The sequence below is a fragment of the Elgaria multicarinata genome, chromosome 11 (genome assembly GCF_023053635.1).
Source record: "Elgaria multicarinata webbii isolate HBS135686 ecotype San Diego chromosome 11, rElgMul1.1.pri, whole genome shotgun sequence".
NCBI lineage: Eukaryota > Metazoa > Chordata > Lepidosauria > Squamata > Anguidae > Elgaria > Elgaria multicarinata.
In genome coordinates this window covers 39,687,172-39,703,487 of record NC_086181.1, presented here as the reverse complement: position 1 = coordinate 39,703,487, position 16,316 = coordinate 39,687,172, and the positions used below count along the sequence as shown (strand labels likewise).

Here is a 16,316-nt window from a genome sequence, read left to right as displayed (position 1 = left end):
ATATAATCAAGTCTCTAAGAAAACAATCCTGGGGGGTGGGGCACAGGATAGTTTGGTTTCTTGGATCCGAGGTTGGAGACAGTGTTCTGACCTCGGAACCAAAAGCTGAAGTGACCTGGGGCTGGGGTGGGTGGGTGGAAGGTAAAGGAGGCATTCCCATGAGCAGGGAAGAGACGGGGCTGGGGAGGCCAACTTACGAGGAATTCTCCAGCTTCAACAGCCTCCTTCTCTCCCATTCCCCAAGGCCTCAGATACTGTCGATGGGCAAAAATGCCCATCTAGCTGAAATACTAGATGAACACTGATTGTTTCCGCTCTGCATAGAATGCCCGTCAGCACGTTAAGTGGTTAGAGGTCTTGCTGGGCACCATTAAAGTGTGACAAATTGCAAATACCTGGGAAATATTAAAATACTGGCCTGACACTCATTATCTCTCCTTTGAGAAGACCATATAATACCATGCCAAGCATCAAACTCGTACCTCTTTTCCTTTCACTGCCTACTGCTTACACTCCAGCCTCCCACCCACTCAAAGGAAAGGATATTGATCTTCCCCATCCAGGGCTGGGCAGGGGAGGGGGGGCAGTGGGGCCAGTTGGCATGGGCCTACGATTTTGTGGGGGGCTACTCAATGGTGCAAGAACGTTTGAATGGATTAGCAGTTTTGAACATTAATTTTGACAAGACAAAGTTGCTTGATTTTTCTGTTGTTGTTGATGAATTTGCCCAAAGAAAAGCGCGTAAAGCATTTCTGAATGTGAAGAAGTGATGTCTTATATACATCTTGAATAAAAGCACTTGCCATGACCTTTTTTTAAAATAAATCGTTCTAGTTCATATGTATTTAGAACTGATTAAAAAATACTTAATGAGCAGTTTGAAATGGGGCCTACATTTCCCATTTGGCCCGGCCCTACTACCAGCTTGGCCCGGCCCTGCCCCTATCACTCCCTGATTCAGTAAAGCGCAGTGCCAACCTCAGACCATTTACTTGCTACCTGCACAGCTAATATATTATTTCCACATCTCACCCGTCCTGAGTTTTGTGCCCCAGACAGGCAAAAAAAGAGAGAAACATTTAAATCATATCCTCACAACAGCCCTGCAAAGTAGCTCACCATCACCCAGTCCACTGTCAGTTATTGAGATAGGCATAGAGAGAAAGGCCCATAAGAAAATCAAGTCAGATTGCTGGTATTGTATGCTCTGAGCTAGCATGTGTGGAACCGGCTGGGTACCACCATAAGAGATCCCAAACACATCATTATCAGTTGCTCAGCTTTGTGGAAACAGCTGGGCACAAGGGTTCCCAAACATGTCGCTATCAGCTTTGCAGTTTCCAACTCAGAGCCAGGTCAACGTTTGCGAACCCACCTGTCCACAAACATGACGATCATGTCCTCTTCGCTTGCGTATTTCTTCATTTCAGCCTTCAGCCACCGGACCTTCTGTCCTCCACCCACCGTCCGGGCTACATCTCCTCCCTTCCAGTCTTCGCCTAGGCCAAGAGTCTTGGGCAACACACATAGGCAACAGGTAAGACAGGTGTAGAGATTTATTGGGCCTGCTCAGACAACACACTAAACCATGGTTAGGCTGCTAACCCTTTTCCAGCAAATGGGTAGTGAGCATGTTGAAACCATGGTTATGTGGCCACCATGGTTAGGAATGGTTCACACATCATGCTAAGTCGTGGTTCACCCTAATGTTTAGCTCAAAATGCTTAACCACCGTAGCTTAGCATGTCATCTGAACAGGGTCACACTCTTCTTTTTAGAAGCAACCAACAAAAAGATCCATCCCACTAAGATTCAGGCACTCCTATGTTGAACACTATTATTTTTGCAACAATCTTACATAAACCAGGGAGGGTCTACTGAGATAGGTCATCCGGCTCACAGTGGGGACCTGAGGACAATTTGCCCCTCCAAATATCTCAACAGCCTTGTTCACAAACACTGAAGTTCCAAATCTTTCCAGGAAAGAACCCTTTGTACTTGTAGCATGTTCAGAGGCAGTATGCCACTGAATATCAGCAGTGCTTTCTCAGTGGTGGCCCCACACCTCTGGAATCAGCTTCCATGAGGGGTTCATCAGGTCCCTTGATTGAAGGTCTTAGGAAAGCTCTGTAGACCTGCCTGTTTATTGCTGGCCTCCCCACAGTACCTTGGGCAGTGGCTATAATTGATATTATTGATTTTTTTTGTTTAATTATTTTTTTGATAATCTCTGTTTTTACAAGATTTTATCGAATATGTACTTATTGATTTTTATCGTATCCACTTATATATATATATATATATATATATATATATATGTATATTTAATTGTGTGCTACCGGGACAGTCTTTCACCCTTAAAGGCAACCTAAAAATAATTTTAAATAAAGAAAAACAAAGAAATTGTAAAGAAATTTCTAAGCAATATGCAAATAATACTATATAAACCACGCCAGTCCTTTTACAACTTCATTGGCTGCCAGTCCAGGTCCGGGCCCGATTCAAAGTGCTGGTATTGACATTTAAAGCCCTAAACGGTCTGGGGCCAGGTTATTTGAAGGAACGCCTCTTCCCATATGTACCTACCCGGACCTTAAGATCATCTACAGGGGCCCTTCTCCGTGAGCCCCTGCCAAAGGAAGTGAGGCAGGTGGCTACTAGGAGGAGGGCTTTCTCCGCTGTGGCACCCCGGTTGTGGAATGAGCTCCCCAGAGAGGTCCGCCTGGCGCCTACACTGTACTCCTTTCGTCGCCAGCTGAAGACCTTTTTATTCACTCAGTATTTTAACACTTAATTTTAACTTAAATTTAAATTATACTGTTTTAACTCTGTATTTTAACCTTATATCAATTTTGCTGCGTGGTTTTATCCTGGTTGTGCTTTTTATATTGTATTTTGTATTTGTATTTTTAACTTGTTGGTTGTTTTATGATGATTTTAATTTTTGTGAACCGCCCAGAGAGCTTCGGCTATTGGGCGGTATAAAAATGTAATAAATAAATAAATAAATAAATAAATAATGAAATACTGTTTAAAACTTAGAAGAGACAATATATGTGAGAAGATCACCATTCCAGGAAAGACTCTTAAAACAGGTAAGTTTTCAGCAGGTGCAAAAACCTCAGAAGGGTCGGTCCATGTCTAGGGTAACCCTATGGAAAGGAGGACAGTTAAAGCTGCAGGACCCCTGCTTTGGGTGACCAGATACAAAAGAGGGCAGGGCTCCTGCAGCTTTAACTGTTGTGATGAAGAGGGAGTTTCACCAAGGGCTGCATGCATATAAATGGCACCTGCTGTAATTCCCTTTTCTATACAACTGTTAAAGCTGCCGGAGTCCTGCCCTCTTTCGTACCTGGTCACCCTAGGGGAAGTTAACGCACCTTGACAGTATAGTTGAAGTACTTGGCAGTCCGCAGGAAGCGCTGGTAGCCCTCCGTCTCCTCCGTGGCAGCTGTCAGGACCAGGAGTTTGCCTGGAGACAGGAAGAAACACACAACCCAAGAGTGTCAAGCAGAGAAATCAGAACATTTTGCAAAGGGCAGATCTAAACGTCCCTATATTTGCAAGAACGCAGGCCGGCAGTGATCTCAAATGCCTGGTCATCCACTTTCCTAAAATATTTTGGCTGCTGCTGAGGAGTTCAGAATGTTTTTCCAACCATTCAGGAAACTGGTGCCTAGAAAGCAGGTGATGGCACCAAATCATTTAAATTATTATTATTTTCCAGCCCTGAGGATTTAAGATTTTGGGATGCATTCAACTCAGCTTGAACAAGTCCAGCCAAGGGCAATTTAACAAGAGCTCATTTATACAGAGGTGAATTCAAAGGAATGGATATCAATCATCATGATCATCCTTTTCCCAAGAAGCTCGGGACATTTATCTGCACACTAACCCTGTGAAGTAGGATAGGCTAAGAGATGCTTGACGTCACCCAGGGAACTTTGCAGTCAAGTGGAAATTTGAACCCTGGGGTACCCTATTTCTTCGATTCTAAGACACACTCCCCCCCCCCATATAAACATCTCTAAAAATGGGGTGCGTCTTAGAATCGCAGGTGTGTCTTAGTTGTTGTTTTTTCTGTTGGTGGTACTGAAATTAGTGTGCGTCTTACAATCGAAGAAATACAGTATATCTAACACTGCAGCCTGGAGTAGCCGCTGCAATGCACCCTCCCACAACCTGTAGCCTTACAATTGAGCTTCTAGCATTTCTAGACTGAGGGTCAAGCTACATCAGATGAAAAAGACCCTTGAAGAAAAGCATGCTTAAACTGGTCACTTTAATTTTAAAGGGGGGGGGAAGGTGTCCTGATCTGAAATGATAGGGGGGCAGTGGTGGGGGAGGGGGGTTCTCATGAGGAAACCAGTGCATGGCCCTGATCCAGACTCATTCCTGATCCCAGGACCCACGGCTAGGTTTTCATCTAAAGAAACATGTTTGAACACACTTAAAAACAAACATATTAATTGTAACAATTTGGTGTAACAATTATGGAAGGACCTCCCAACGAGGCCCGCCTGGAGTCAACATTTTATCTTTAAGCTTAAGACCTTTCTCTTTTCTCAGCATTTGGAGGCATAGGACGGGCTTTAATCAGGTCCTGGATTGGTCTTGTGGTTATGGTTGATTGCTTAAAGCTGTTTTTAGATATACGTTGCGCCTGTGTGCACTGTGCGTTTGTGTGTTTTTAAGTAAATGGTTTTTTAAACTTCATACACCATATTTTTTAATGGTTTTTAATCTCTGCAAACCACCCAGAAAGCTTTGGCTACAGGGTGGTACAGAAGTGCAATAATAATAACAACAACAACAACAACAACAACAACAACAGCATGACAGCCAGTGTGGTGTAGTGGCTAAAGTGTTGGACTGGGAGTCGGGAGATCCGGGTTCTAGTCTCCACTCGGCCATGGAAAAGCCAACAGGATCAAACACATTTGCAAAAAGGCCCCAATTCATGCTGCCAGTGTGGTGTAGTAGCTAAAATGTCAGACTGGGAGTCAGGAGATCCAGGTTCTAGTCCCCACACAGCCATGGAAACTCACCGGGTGACTTTGGGCTAGTCACAGACTCTCAGCCCAACCTACCTCACAGGGTTGTTGTTGTTGTGAGGATAACATAGAGAGGAGGAGGATTATGAATGCCACCTTGGGTTCCTCGGAGGAAAAAAGGTGGGATATAAATGCAATAATAAAATAAAAATAAATAAATGTAGTTGGGTCCTAAACTGCATAGCTAACATCCCCCTCAGGGTCCAGGTTTTGCTTCAATTGCATTCCTTGGGATTGACAACTGAACCCTCTAGTGCCTGTGTAACCCCTATAGAGTAGATGGTTTGGTCCCTTGGGCGGGCCTCTCACTCTGAGCGAGAGGCCTGGAGACGCAGCAGCAGAGAGAGCAAGAGAGCCAGTTCTGCTGAAAGTTATGTGAATTCTGTTTAATTATAAGCCCTTGTCACCTTGTATAAGGTAAATTCAAATGTTAATTGTGTACAGTAGCATTTCAAAGGGTAGGGAATCATATATTTTTTTGGTATTGATAATTGTACTAATTATATCATTGTAGGGCTAATAATACTCTGAACTGTCTTGTTACTCCTTGGGGATTGCCCTGGGAATTAAAAGTTGAACAAGTCTACAAAAAGGGACTCCCAGAGTACTCAGCGCCCCAAGCAGGATTGAGCTGCAAGCAAGAAAGAAATCCATATTTGTTGTGGTGGTGGTGGCACAAAGAAGAACAGACTGTGGCATATTTCTGTGTTTGAATGTTTAGTAAAGACATGTTTTGTCACACGCACACACACAAACGCACACACATCCCTCTCCCAGCAGCCTAGAGCTTTCACGCAATCCCATACCTTCCCCCATAGTACTAGCTATCGCATTCCTAGTGATTAGGTGCTTGAAAGATGCTCCTACACATCCCCAGGGCAACCAGCTGTTGCAAGAATTTAAAAGGAAGGGCCTCTATTCTATATTGGGGGTGGGAGGAAGGGAACTCCCAGGGGGGCCTACAGGAGAGCAGGGGGAGGACGGAGGCCTGCCTGCCACCTGGATCCCTGCTAACAGACGTGAAACGTTTTGCAGAGTGTTTAGCTTGGACCTGGATCATTTTGCTCAGATCTGCACCTGAGCCACGACTTGCACGTCCTTCTGCACACTCACGGCAAGTGCAGGCGGAGAAGTATTCCAAAAACAACAACAGCCACATCACTCATAGTAGCAAAGGTGTGATATGATGTCTTTCTCTCTCTCTCTCTCTCTCTCTCTCTCTCTCTCTCTCTCACACACACACACACACACACACACACATATATCAAGTATTTGGCTCACAGTGGGGCATTTGACCACTCTCCCCACAAAATCTGGTTAATTGACCAGTCAGAGAATAGTCAGGGGTTTGTAAAACAGCCTTCTCCAGCTTGGGGCCCTCCAAACATGCTGGACTACATACTAACGGGCTGGGGGATGCTGGGATCTGTAGTCTAACACGTCTGGAAGGTGCCAAGTTGGGAAAAGCATTGTAAAGCCTTAATTTTATCCAAAAAACAACCCTAGAAGTACCTTAAAATAACAATCAACTACTTTGATATTTCTATGCTACATTTTCCATTGGGATCAGACTACCTTTCCAATAATAAACAAATAAATAGTTTTAAAACAGAAAAAGAGCAAAGTGACAGCAACTGCTAAAAAACTAAAAGCGAGGTTTTAAAAGGCAAGCTAATTCTTCATCAGTATCAGCTTCTTTCTTTTTTTAACTTCCGTTAGCGTCATCAACAGTGGAATCCTATGCATGTCTACTTAGAAGTAAGCCCCACTGAGTTCAATGGGACTTGCTCCCAGGCAAATAGGTGTAAGATCGCATCCCAAACACGGTTCGCCCCATTGATCCAGGGTTAACAAGAGAAAAACCCGCTCACGCCTGCCAAACAACACTACATAAATTATTTTATTCCAACCCCCCTCCCCTGAGAATATGCTGCCATCCGCACAGTGGCTTGCTTGGCTTCATGGAATATCGGACAATATTTAACCGCAATCATAATAATAGTATTGGACCAGATAACTGATTTGTGTGCCAAGCTTATTTTGGTCTCCACCCTCCACAAACAAATGTGTGCGAACGCATCAGATTTCTGGGGAAATAATGGCCTTTTCTTTGCAACTGCATGCACGTACACACACGTACGCAAGCACACAGAGAGACTTTCCTGCAGCTATGGAGCGAATCCACGCAGCTGTGGCGTTGGCTGGAACATCCCTAATTCTTCTGTGACCATTAAACCTTTGTTACCATGGCGTTTTCGGTTTACGTGGGTTGTGAGAAAGACGTGATCCGTAAGGCCAGGGGTCGGGTTTCAGGGGCCTCTGTGTCACACCACCTACACACGTCCAAACTCTTTTACTCTGGGGTCATCAGTGCAAAACAGCTACCGTGCCACCCCCTTACTCTGGACCTACAATCTCTATTGGGAGAAATCGAATGCTAGATTTCGCTCATATAGAGGGCGACCACATTTGGGAAACCCCAAAAGAGGACACCTGAGGGGTGTCAGGAAAGTGCGCTTTTCAGGGCCTGCAGAAAGTGCGTCATTCCCCACCACCACCACTATGCTATTAGCAGCTGCCATTAGCACGGCAGTTGTGAACGACACGCTTTCCAGAGGCTCCAGAAAGCGCAGTCTGAAGACTGGGGAAGAAGCAGCTCACAGTATCCTGACCCTGCCCAAGAATGCAAACGCAGCACTGCTTAACTCCAGAGTATGGGCAGAGAGTTTAGGGCTGCCGCTGCTGTTTTTTAAATATACTTTCAGAGCTGAGCAACTGCGCTCAGACTTCAGGCGACTGGACCTCCAGGGCAGGGCATTTAGGGTGAAGGGTGTCTCATCAGACAGGCTTGGAGCGACGAGGAGACGCCTTGAATTGCCACGTTCGTCCTCCTGCCCTGCGATGCTGCAGAGCTCTGCCTCCTCCTCAAGCTAAGTGGCTCCGTGGAGTCTCCCTCGGCTGTGGGCTGCCTTTGGCCGTGAGGTTTTTCCCTTTGTAAATCCACGCTCGTCCTTTTTTTGGCTCCGATGGCCTCAGGGGCGGCGGCAGGGCCTCTGGGTCTTCAATGAGCCTTTCAGCTGATCAGGAATGCAGACTTGGGGGACAGCCAACGCCACTGCTCTGGCATGGGAAGGTAAAAGCAGGCTGGGGAGGTTCTGGTAGCCTGGCTACCTAAACTACTTCCAGCTTCTCTCCTTACCTGGCAGCCCAGCAGACAGCGAACCAGTGTGGCCAACAACAGCACAAAGGCAAAAGGGTTTGACTGACGAGGTAGCCCATGACCCAGCCCTGGATTAACCTTTAAGCAATATAAGCACGTGCTTAGGGAACCAAGGGAAGGGGGGGGGCACCACCAAAATCAAAAAGTATGCTCTCAAGATCACATCATTTCAGTAGAGATAATATCAGATTTTGGGGGGGTCTTATAGTCTTTTGGGGGGGGGGTGATTAAAAATCATTTTCAATAAATTTTTGCATTTCCCCTTTATAACCATTTTATTAAAAAACGCATAAAACAGTGATGAAAATTTGCATTCCCCCCGTTTATTTATTTATTTCATTTATATCCCGCCTTTTTTCCACCAAAGAACCCAAGGCAGCGTATATAATCCTCCTCCTCTCCATTTTATCCTCACAACAACAACCCTGTGAGGTAGGCTGGGCTGAGAGTCTATGACTGGCCCAAAGTCACCCAGTGGGTTTCCAGGGCTGAGTGGGAACTAGAACCCGGATCTCCCGACTCCCAGTCCGACGCTTTAGCCACTACTTCCTGACTGTTAGAGCAGTACGACAATGGAATCAGTTGTCTGGTGAGATTGTGGGCTCTCCCACACTAGAGGCCTTCAAGAGGCAGCTGGACAACCATCTGTCAGGGATGCTTTAGGGTAGATTCCTGCATTGAGCAGGGGTTGGACTCGATGGCCTTGTAGGCCCCTTCCAGCTCTGCTATTCTATGATTCTATGACTAAATATCTTTAGCCGGGGAATGCTAGGAGTTGTAGGACTCTTTTTCCTGTCTAAACATGCCTAGGATAGTGCCCTTAAACATCATAGAATCATAGAATAGCAGAGTTGGAAGGGGCCTACAAGGCCATCGAGTCCAACCCCCTGCTCAATGCAGGAATCCACCCTAAAGCATCCCTGACAGATGGTTGTCCAGCTGCCTCTTGAAGGCAGAGCTGTGGGAGAGCTCACAACCTCCCTAGGTCACTGATTCCATTGTCGTAACAGTCAGGAAGTTTTTCTTGATGTCCAGCTGGAATCTAGCTTCCTTTAACTTGAGCCCATTATTCCGTGTCCTGCACTCTGGGAGGATCGAGAAGAGATCTTGGCCCTCCTCTGTGTGACAACCTTTTAAGTATTTGAAGAGTGCTATCATGTCTCCCCTCAGTCTTCTCTTATCCAGGCTAAACATGCCCAGTTCTTTCAGTCTCTCTTCATAGGGCTTTGTTTCCAGACCCCTGATCATCCTGGTGATTTCATTTCAAACTCTCCGGAGTGGAAGGCAATCTCAAGATTTTGCTCATCAGGTTGGCTTTTTGTTTTTGATTTGTGTTCCATCCAAGGAGCTTGCAAGTCACTTCGGTCTTGGAGCAAGAAGTCAAAAGGCTTAACTTAAGATTGTCACATTATTCATTTTTGTAAATCACTCTGGGAGCCTTTTTCAGGGAGTGGGGGAGACTGAAGAGTGGGGTAAAAATACTGCAAATAAATAAATAATCTGGAGCTGGCATGTTCAGGACTCACATAAGCCTGAGCTATACAGCTACGGTGATCTTCAGAACTCACCACAGATCCCACAGTGAATCCATTGCAATTTTTTTAAAAAAGTAGCTAAACGACATTGAAAGTCACGTGGCCTTTGGCTCAATGAATCTTTCCAGACAGCCACTTAACACCCCCACGCACCCCGACTAAACTTAGGGGTGAAGATCCTGCAGTCTTCCAGTTGCCATTGGGCTCCAGTCCCCATCAACACCAAGCAGCATGGCCTACGGTCATGGATAATGAGATATGTAGTCCAGGACCCTCTGGATGGGGGCACAGATTTCCCACTCCCCACCTGAACGCTCCAAAACGAACATCTCCTGGGAAGGGAATTCGCTCACTTTGGCTGCCAACGCCTGCCAGCCCATGATTGAATCCCTCTGGCGAACTTTCCCCAAGCCACTACTTTTTGCTCCGCAAACATCGGAAAATCTGGCTAAAGTCTCCCCAGTGGTGTCCCAGGCCTTTACCGGAGAATTCTAGAACTTGCCAGCAACATCTCAAATTATCCCGTGTGTGGAGAGAGAGGAAGAGAGAGAGAGTTTGTTAGTTGACCACAGAAAGAAAAGAAAAACCAGTCAGTCAGCCTAAGAGGGCAGATGAAGGAGGACAAGACCAGGAGAGAGGAAAGTGAGGTGATCAAGACTTTTCTCTTCTCCCAGGCATTTAACAGCATACGCTGAGTTTTTAACTGACCAGAGAACAGTTGTTTTAAATGGATATTGTTGGGTGTTTTTTTTTACACTTTTGGTGGTTTTAAATTTTGTATATCTGTTTTTAATGTTCACTGTTTTTAACTTTTGCAAACTGCCCAGAGAGCTTCGGCTATGGGGCTGTATATAAATGTAATAAATAAATAAATAAATAAATAAAATTAAGCAACAGCCTAATAAATCGTCCACAGGGGCAAAGGAATAGGAGTCCCACATCCCATCAGGGAATAGGGTGAGGGGACGGAATGCGAGGATTCTGGGTAAGGAGGTCTCCAAATTCCAACATCCCCAGCTCTGTATATGAATTACATTAGAGGGGCAGTATTTAGGGAGAGGTAGCAGCTCTGGAACCCCTTCCTTCCTTCACTGGGAACAGCAACGGAGGCCTTGGCACTGGATCGCATTCACCCTGGCAGGACTGAGATTGCCGGTAGCGGATCAGCGAGTTGAGAAAAACAGGCCAACGATATGACCGGGCAGTCGCTCAGGTGCTGACTCATTGAGTGAGAAAATACTTTTGAACTTTGCATACTATGTTCCCTGCTAGAGGCGAGTTTAATTCCACTTGTCTGTAATTGTGGGGGCGGCTTTAACATAGGGATAGGCAACTGGCAGCCTAAGGGCTCTATCTGGCCCCATGGCTCACTTCCCCAGCCCTACTGAAGTCTCCAGATGGCCCCTCCCCCTTTCCCTAGGAAAGGAAAGGAAAGGAAAGGAACCTCTCGTGCAAGCACTGAGTCATTACTGACTCTTGGAGGAACGCCAGCTTTCGCTGATGTTTTCTTGGCAGACTTTGTAGTGAGGTGGTTTGCCGTTGCCTTCCCCAGTCGCAGTTACCTTTCCCCCAGCTAGCTGGGTACTCATTTTACCGATCTCGGGAGGATGGAAGACTGAGTTGACCTGAGCCAGCTGCCTGAAACCAGCTTCCGCTGGGATCGAACTCAGGCCATGGGGAGAGTTTCAGCTGCAGAAACTGCTGCTTTACCGCTCTGCGCCACACCAATCAATTCATGGTTTCCCATCTGCTGTGGAGTTTTCCCTCCCATTCTAAGAGGTTAGTTACTGGCAGGTAAAGCTTTACGCTAAAATACGCTGGAATTTGGGGGTATTTTATCGCCACTGGAACGCAGCCTCCAGGATCTTCTCCGGAATGGAATTTGGCTCTCGATCTGAAAGAGTTTGGCCATTCCTGCTCTAGTCATAGGTAGCAAGTTCATAAAAAGGAGATCTATTGTTAGCAATGAGCTTTTTCCGGCTTTAGTCATGCGAGAGTTCATGTGATCCAGCGCCATGGATCCCAAACTAGCCAAGGATCACCCTAATCCCACCCAGCCTACACCCCCCCTCCCACCCAGCACCGCTGTCTGCCAAAATTCTATTCATAGAGGTAACAGCTCCCCTCCAGACCTGGACAGCTGTCTCCACAGCACAGGCAGTAAACCTCTCCTAGCAGCGAAGTCACATTTCACAAAGCCGGAAGTCAGCCAGCCCCCTGAAATGCTATCCAGCAACTTCTGTAAAAATAATTACAGGCAGAGGCTGAACAGGAACGGAAGGGAGAATCGCCTCCCAGGAATGTTCATTGGAGAGCTAAGCCTTCCTTCCTCAATCCGGGGGCTCTCCAGATGTGTCAATTACAACTCCCATTCTCCCCAGCTGTCATGACCAGCATGTTGGAGATGGCGGACGTTGTATTCTGACATGTTAAGCCACTGAGAAGGTGCTAAGGACGGAATCCAGGTGAAACCCGCAAGCCGGTGTGCTCCGTCTTGATCGCAAATAAATTGCAGTGAACGAAATACACCACCACCACTCCTTACTACAGAGAGGGCTTCAACACCTCTTTTCAGGCTGATCCTCCAAATGTGCCCCCTGGATCAACAACGATTCCCTTCCGTCTCTCTGATAAGGAAAAGAAAATCCTGTCAAGAGTTTAGGGAGAATTAAGCTGCAGGCCTACTCATCCTCACTATAAACGCAGCGGGAGATGCGTCTGAGCAAACATGGAGAGGATGGCACTCCGTTTCTATCCTCACAACAACAACCCTGTGAGGTAGGTTGGGCTGAGAGGCTGTGACTGGCCCAAAGTCACCCAGTGGGTTTCCATGGCCGAGTGGGGACTAGAACCCAGGATCTCCCGACTCCCAGTCCAACACTTTAGCCACTACACCAATATGTGTTATCCACACCAGGGAAACCTTTTCTTCTAGGCTGGGGTGGGGCACTCAGTTGCCCTATGACAGCATGCAATTTCATGCGGCCTTCTGCAAGCAACCAGTCCAGTCTTCCAGCCAGAGCGATCTTTCACTTTCCCGGCAGCCTGCTAGGTTAGCAAGTTGGGTAAAGAGACTGGAACTCAGTGGGACTGGAGCTCAGTGACAGAGGACCTCCTTTGCATGCAGAAGGTCTCAGGTTCAATCCCCGACATCTCCAGGTATGGATGGAAAAACAACCTGCCTGAAATTCTGAAGAGCTGCTGCCAGTCAGTGTTGGCAATATGGACCAAAGGTCTGATTCAGTATAAGGAAGCTTCAGAAGAAGAGCCATGCCGGATCAGACCAAGGGTCCATGTAGTCCAAGCATTCTGTTCACACAGTGGCCAACCAGAAACCCACAAGTAGGATGAGTGCAACAGCACCCTCCTGCCCATGTTCCCCAGCAATTGGTGCACATAGGCATACCGCCTGTGATACTGGAGGTGACATATAGCCATCATGACCAGTAGCTATTGATAAACTTCTTTTCCAGCCTTCCTATTTTCCTATGATGGAGAGTGAAAGTGGGGTGTCATAAAGAAATGGTGTGTATTTCTGGTTCCACCTACAAGTGGTTTCAACTCCACCTATCTATGGTATGTAGCCCTGCACGGATGACCCCTTAGGGCACGTGGCCCTTGACAGAAAAAAAGGTTGCCCAGTCCTGTTCTAGGTGATCCTTTTAGAGGCTTAATCACAGAGAATATCAAGCCTTTCCCAAGGAGCTTTTTATACATGACACATAAATTATACTCAACAAGAAGCCCCAGGCAATTCAAGCACGCTGTTTGTTGCCAACTGTTGATCTTCCTTTACATTTTCAAATGCCCTCCTAAAACATCTATGATGCACCCCTAAAAATAGGTATCGGGTTAAAAAGTGTGCCCCAATGCATTGCTCCCGAGACCTCAGCTTGTTGCAGCAGTTGCCATGTCTGGGAGGCAAATGGATACTGTCCTAAATCATAGGTGCAAAGATGGAAGGAACTAGAAGGGAGGCATCTCAAAGACAAACCTAGCAGAGCTCCCACAGATGAACCTATCAATCTAGATTGCAATGAGCTAGAAGCAGATGGCAATGGAAGAACATCAGCTTCATACCTTGCTTTTGTGATCAGCTGGCCAGCTGCAGTTAGCGTATTGGAATAGATGGACCTTGGTGTGATCTAACACGGTACCTTACCAATATCAATATCATCATCATCATCATCATCATCATCATCATCCATCATTTAGTTCTGAAAGCCATTAAAAGTGCAATCCTAGGCGTGTTTAGACAGGGGGAAAAACTCCAACAACTTCCAGCATTCCCCAACTAGCATTCCTGCCCTAAGTTGTGATTTTAAAAATTCTGCCTGTTACCAACTCTGCAACTTCCACATCTCATATATAAGCAAGGCCAGGAAAGGCTACTTCCTCAAACAATCTACAGCACTCAGCAAAAATAATAATAAAAAAATTCTCATGTACCAAGAGAATCTACAGAGTGACGCAACGCTGGGGAAGGTACACGTTTTCAGTGGATTGGTGCACACTGAACCAATTCTGGGGAGGTTATAGTCCCTGCCCAGGTTATATTTCAGTATCTCAAAAATAAACCTTCCAAAGCAAGTTGAATCAAGGCAGGTCAGGACAGGCCACCTAGGAAGATGCTAAATCCTCCCCGAGAACATTCCTCAAGAACTTAAGAAGAGCAACCAAAGATCTATCTAGTCCAGCATTCTGTTCATAGAGTGGTCCACCAGTGGGAAGCCCATAAGCAGGACATGAGCACAACATGATCCCCCTGCTTCTGTTCCCCAAACAACTGGTGTACATAGACTTACCGCTTCTGCTACTAGAGGCAATGGAACGCCATCACAACTAGTAGCCACTAATAGCCTTCTCCTCCATAAATGTGTCTGATCCCCTTTCAAAGCCGTCCAAGTTGGTGGCCTTCACTACATCTTCACTACAGCCCAGTATCTTCCATCAACTCTGCCGAAATCCACCATCCCAGGCGTGCTACATTTCCCTAACACATCCGGAGGGAGCCGAAGTGGGGAAGGCTCACTTAGAATCATAGAATAGCAGAGTTGGAAGGGGCCTCTAAGGCCATCGAGTCCAACCCCCTGCTCAATGGAGGAATCCACCTTAAAGCATCCCTGACAGACAGCTGTCCAGCTGCCTCTTGAATGCCTCTAGGGTGGGAGAGCCCACAACCTCCCTAGGTAACTGGTTCCATTGTCGTGTGTCCAACAGTCAGGACGTTTTTCCTGATGTCCAGCCAGAATCTGGCTTCCTGTAACTTGAGCCCATTAGTCTGTGTCCTGCACTGTGGGAGGATTGAGAAGAGATCCTGGCCTTTCTCTGTGTGACAACCTTTCAAGTATTTGAAGAGTGCTCTCATGTCTCCCCTCAATCTTCTCTTCTCCAGGCTAAACATGCCCAGTTCTTTCAGTCTCTCCTCATAGGGCTTTATTTCCACACCCCGGCTCATCCTCGTTGCCTTCCTCTTAACACTTAAATTATGGCAGGTCCACCATAGAACAAGTATCGCCCTAGTGCTGCTGACACCCCCTCCACTCCGCTTGTCTGGTCATGGTGTGCAAGTTGTACAAATGGTTATTCACCATCAAGAAGGTACTGGGCTTCCACTGGTTTTCCCTCTACAGACTTGTTAACGCACAGTCCTGTTTATAGCCCAGCCTTATGCCTCTCTTTCCCCTCGTTCTCCCAGGGTTATCCTATTAAAGCATCCATAGCATTTTTTGCTATAAGGCAAATTCCCGTTCCTTTTACCTATCCCCAAATGTGAACATGCGGGGTCAAACCGTTGCGCTGGGCCGGCCTTGCACCCAGGTAGGTTGGACCGTGTCCCCCTCCTATGGACGATGGGGCTTGTAGTCCAAAACACCCCAAAAGGGGCACCAGGTCAGAACAAGGCTGTGCCAGGCGCTGTACAGGCGTCTGTTGAGGGGCTCAAAAGGCTGCTCACGGCGTGCCTATGGAACCGCTAGCGCTCCTCGCCTTTTCCTCTTTTGGGCCAGGGCCTGCGTGGGCCAACCTGTCCCAATCGCTGGCCCTAAGGGTCACCCCACGATCGGTCGTGCCACCCCACCACCACTAACCCCCCAACGCAGCTCGCCTCCGTACCAGGATCCACAGAGTCTTGCTCTCCGGCGCTGGCCGCCACCATTGCGCCCATCACCAGGACCGTTAGCATCGCGGCGGCGATCATAGCCCTTGGGAAGACGCTTCTCCGCCGTTCCATAGCGCAGGCAAAGCGGGCTCTGAGCAAAGAGACCCGCCCGGGGAATTCTTAGCTCTCGCGATCGGCGGGGTTGGGCTAAAATCAAGCTCCGCCCTTTCCAGTGGAGGCTGGTGGCTCCGATTTCGGTGGGGCTACGAATCCATGCTGGGTTTCAGCCGGAACCCGCTAGCACTTTAAAGGAGAGATCCAAGGTGCTGAGCCCACAGGGTTCAGCACCTTGGATCTCTCCTTTAGAGTTCTAGCGGGTTCCGGCTGAAACCCAGCATGGATTCTCA

General features: G+C 47.1%; 1 protein-coding gene across 1 annotated transcript in view; it reads right to left on the bottom strand.

The window, feature by feature from the left end:
• PLOD3 (procollagen-lysine,2-oxoglutarate 5-dioxygenase 3) overlaps positions 1–16,066 on the bottom strand; it is a 34,844-nt gene extending 18,778 nt beyond the window's left edge. Inside the window, exons 1-3 of the mRNA XM_063137381.1 lie at positions 15,924–16,066; positions 3,381–3,472; positions 1,376–1,512 (exon numbers count right to left, since the gene is read on the bottom strand). Of these exons, the coding sequence (XP_062993451.1) occupies positions 1,376–1,512; positions 3,381–3,472; positions 15,924–16,041 (347 nt within the window). The 5' untranslated portion in view covers positions 16,042–16,066. The remainder of the gene's footprint in view (positions 1–1,375; positions 1,513–3,380; positions 3,473–15,923) is intronic.
• Between the last annotated feature and the right edge of the window lie 250 nt (positions 16,067–16,316).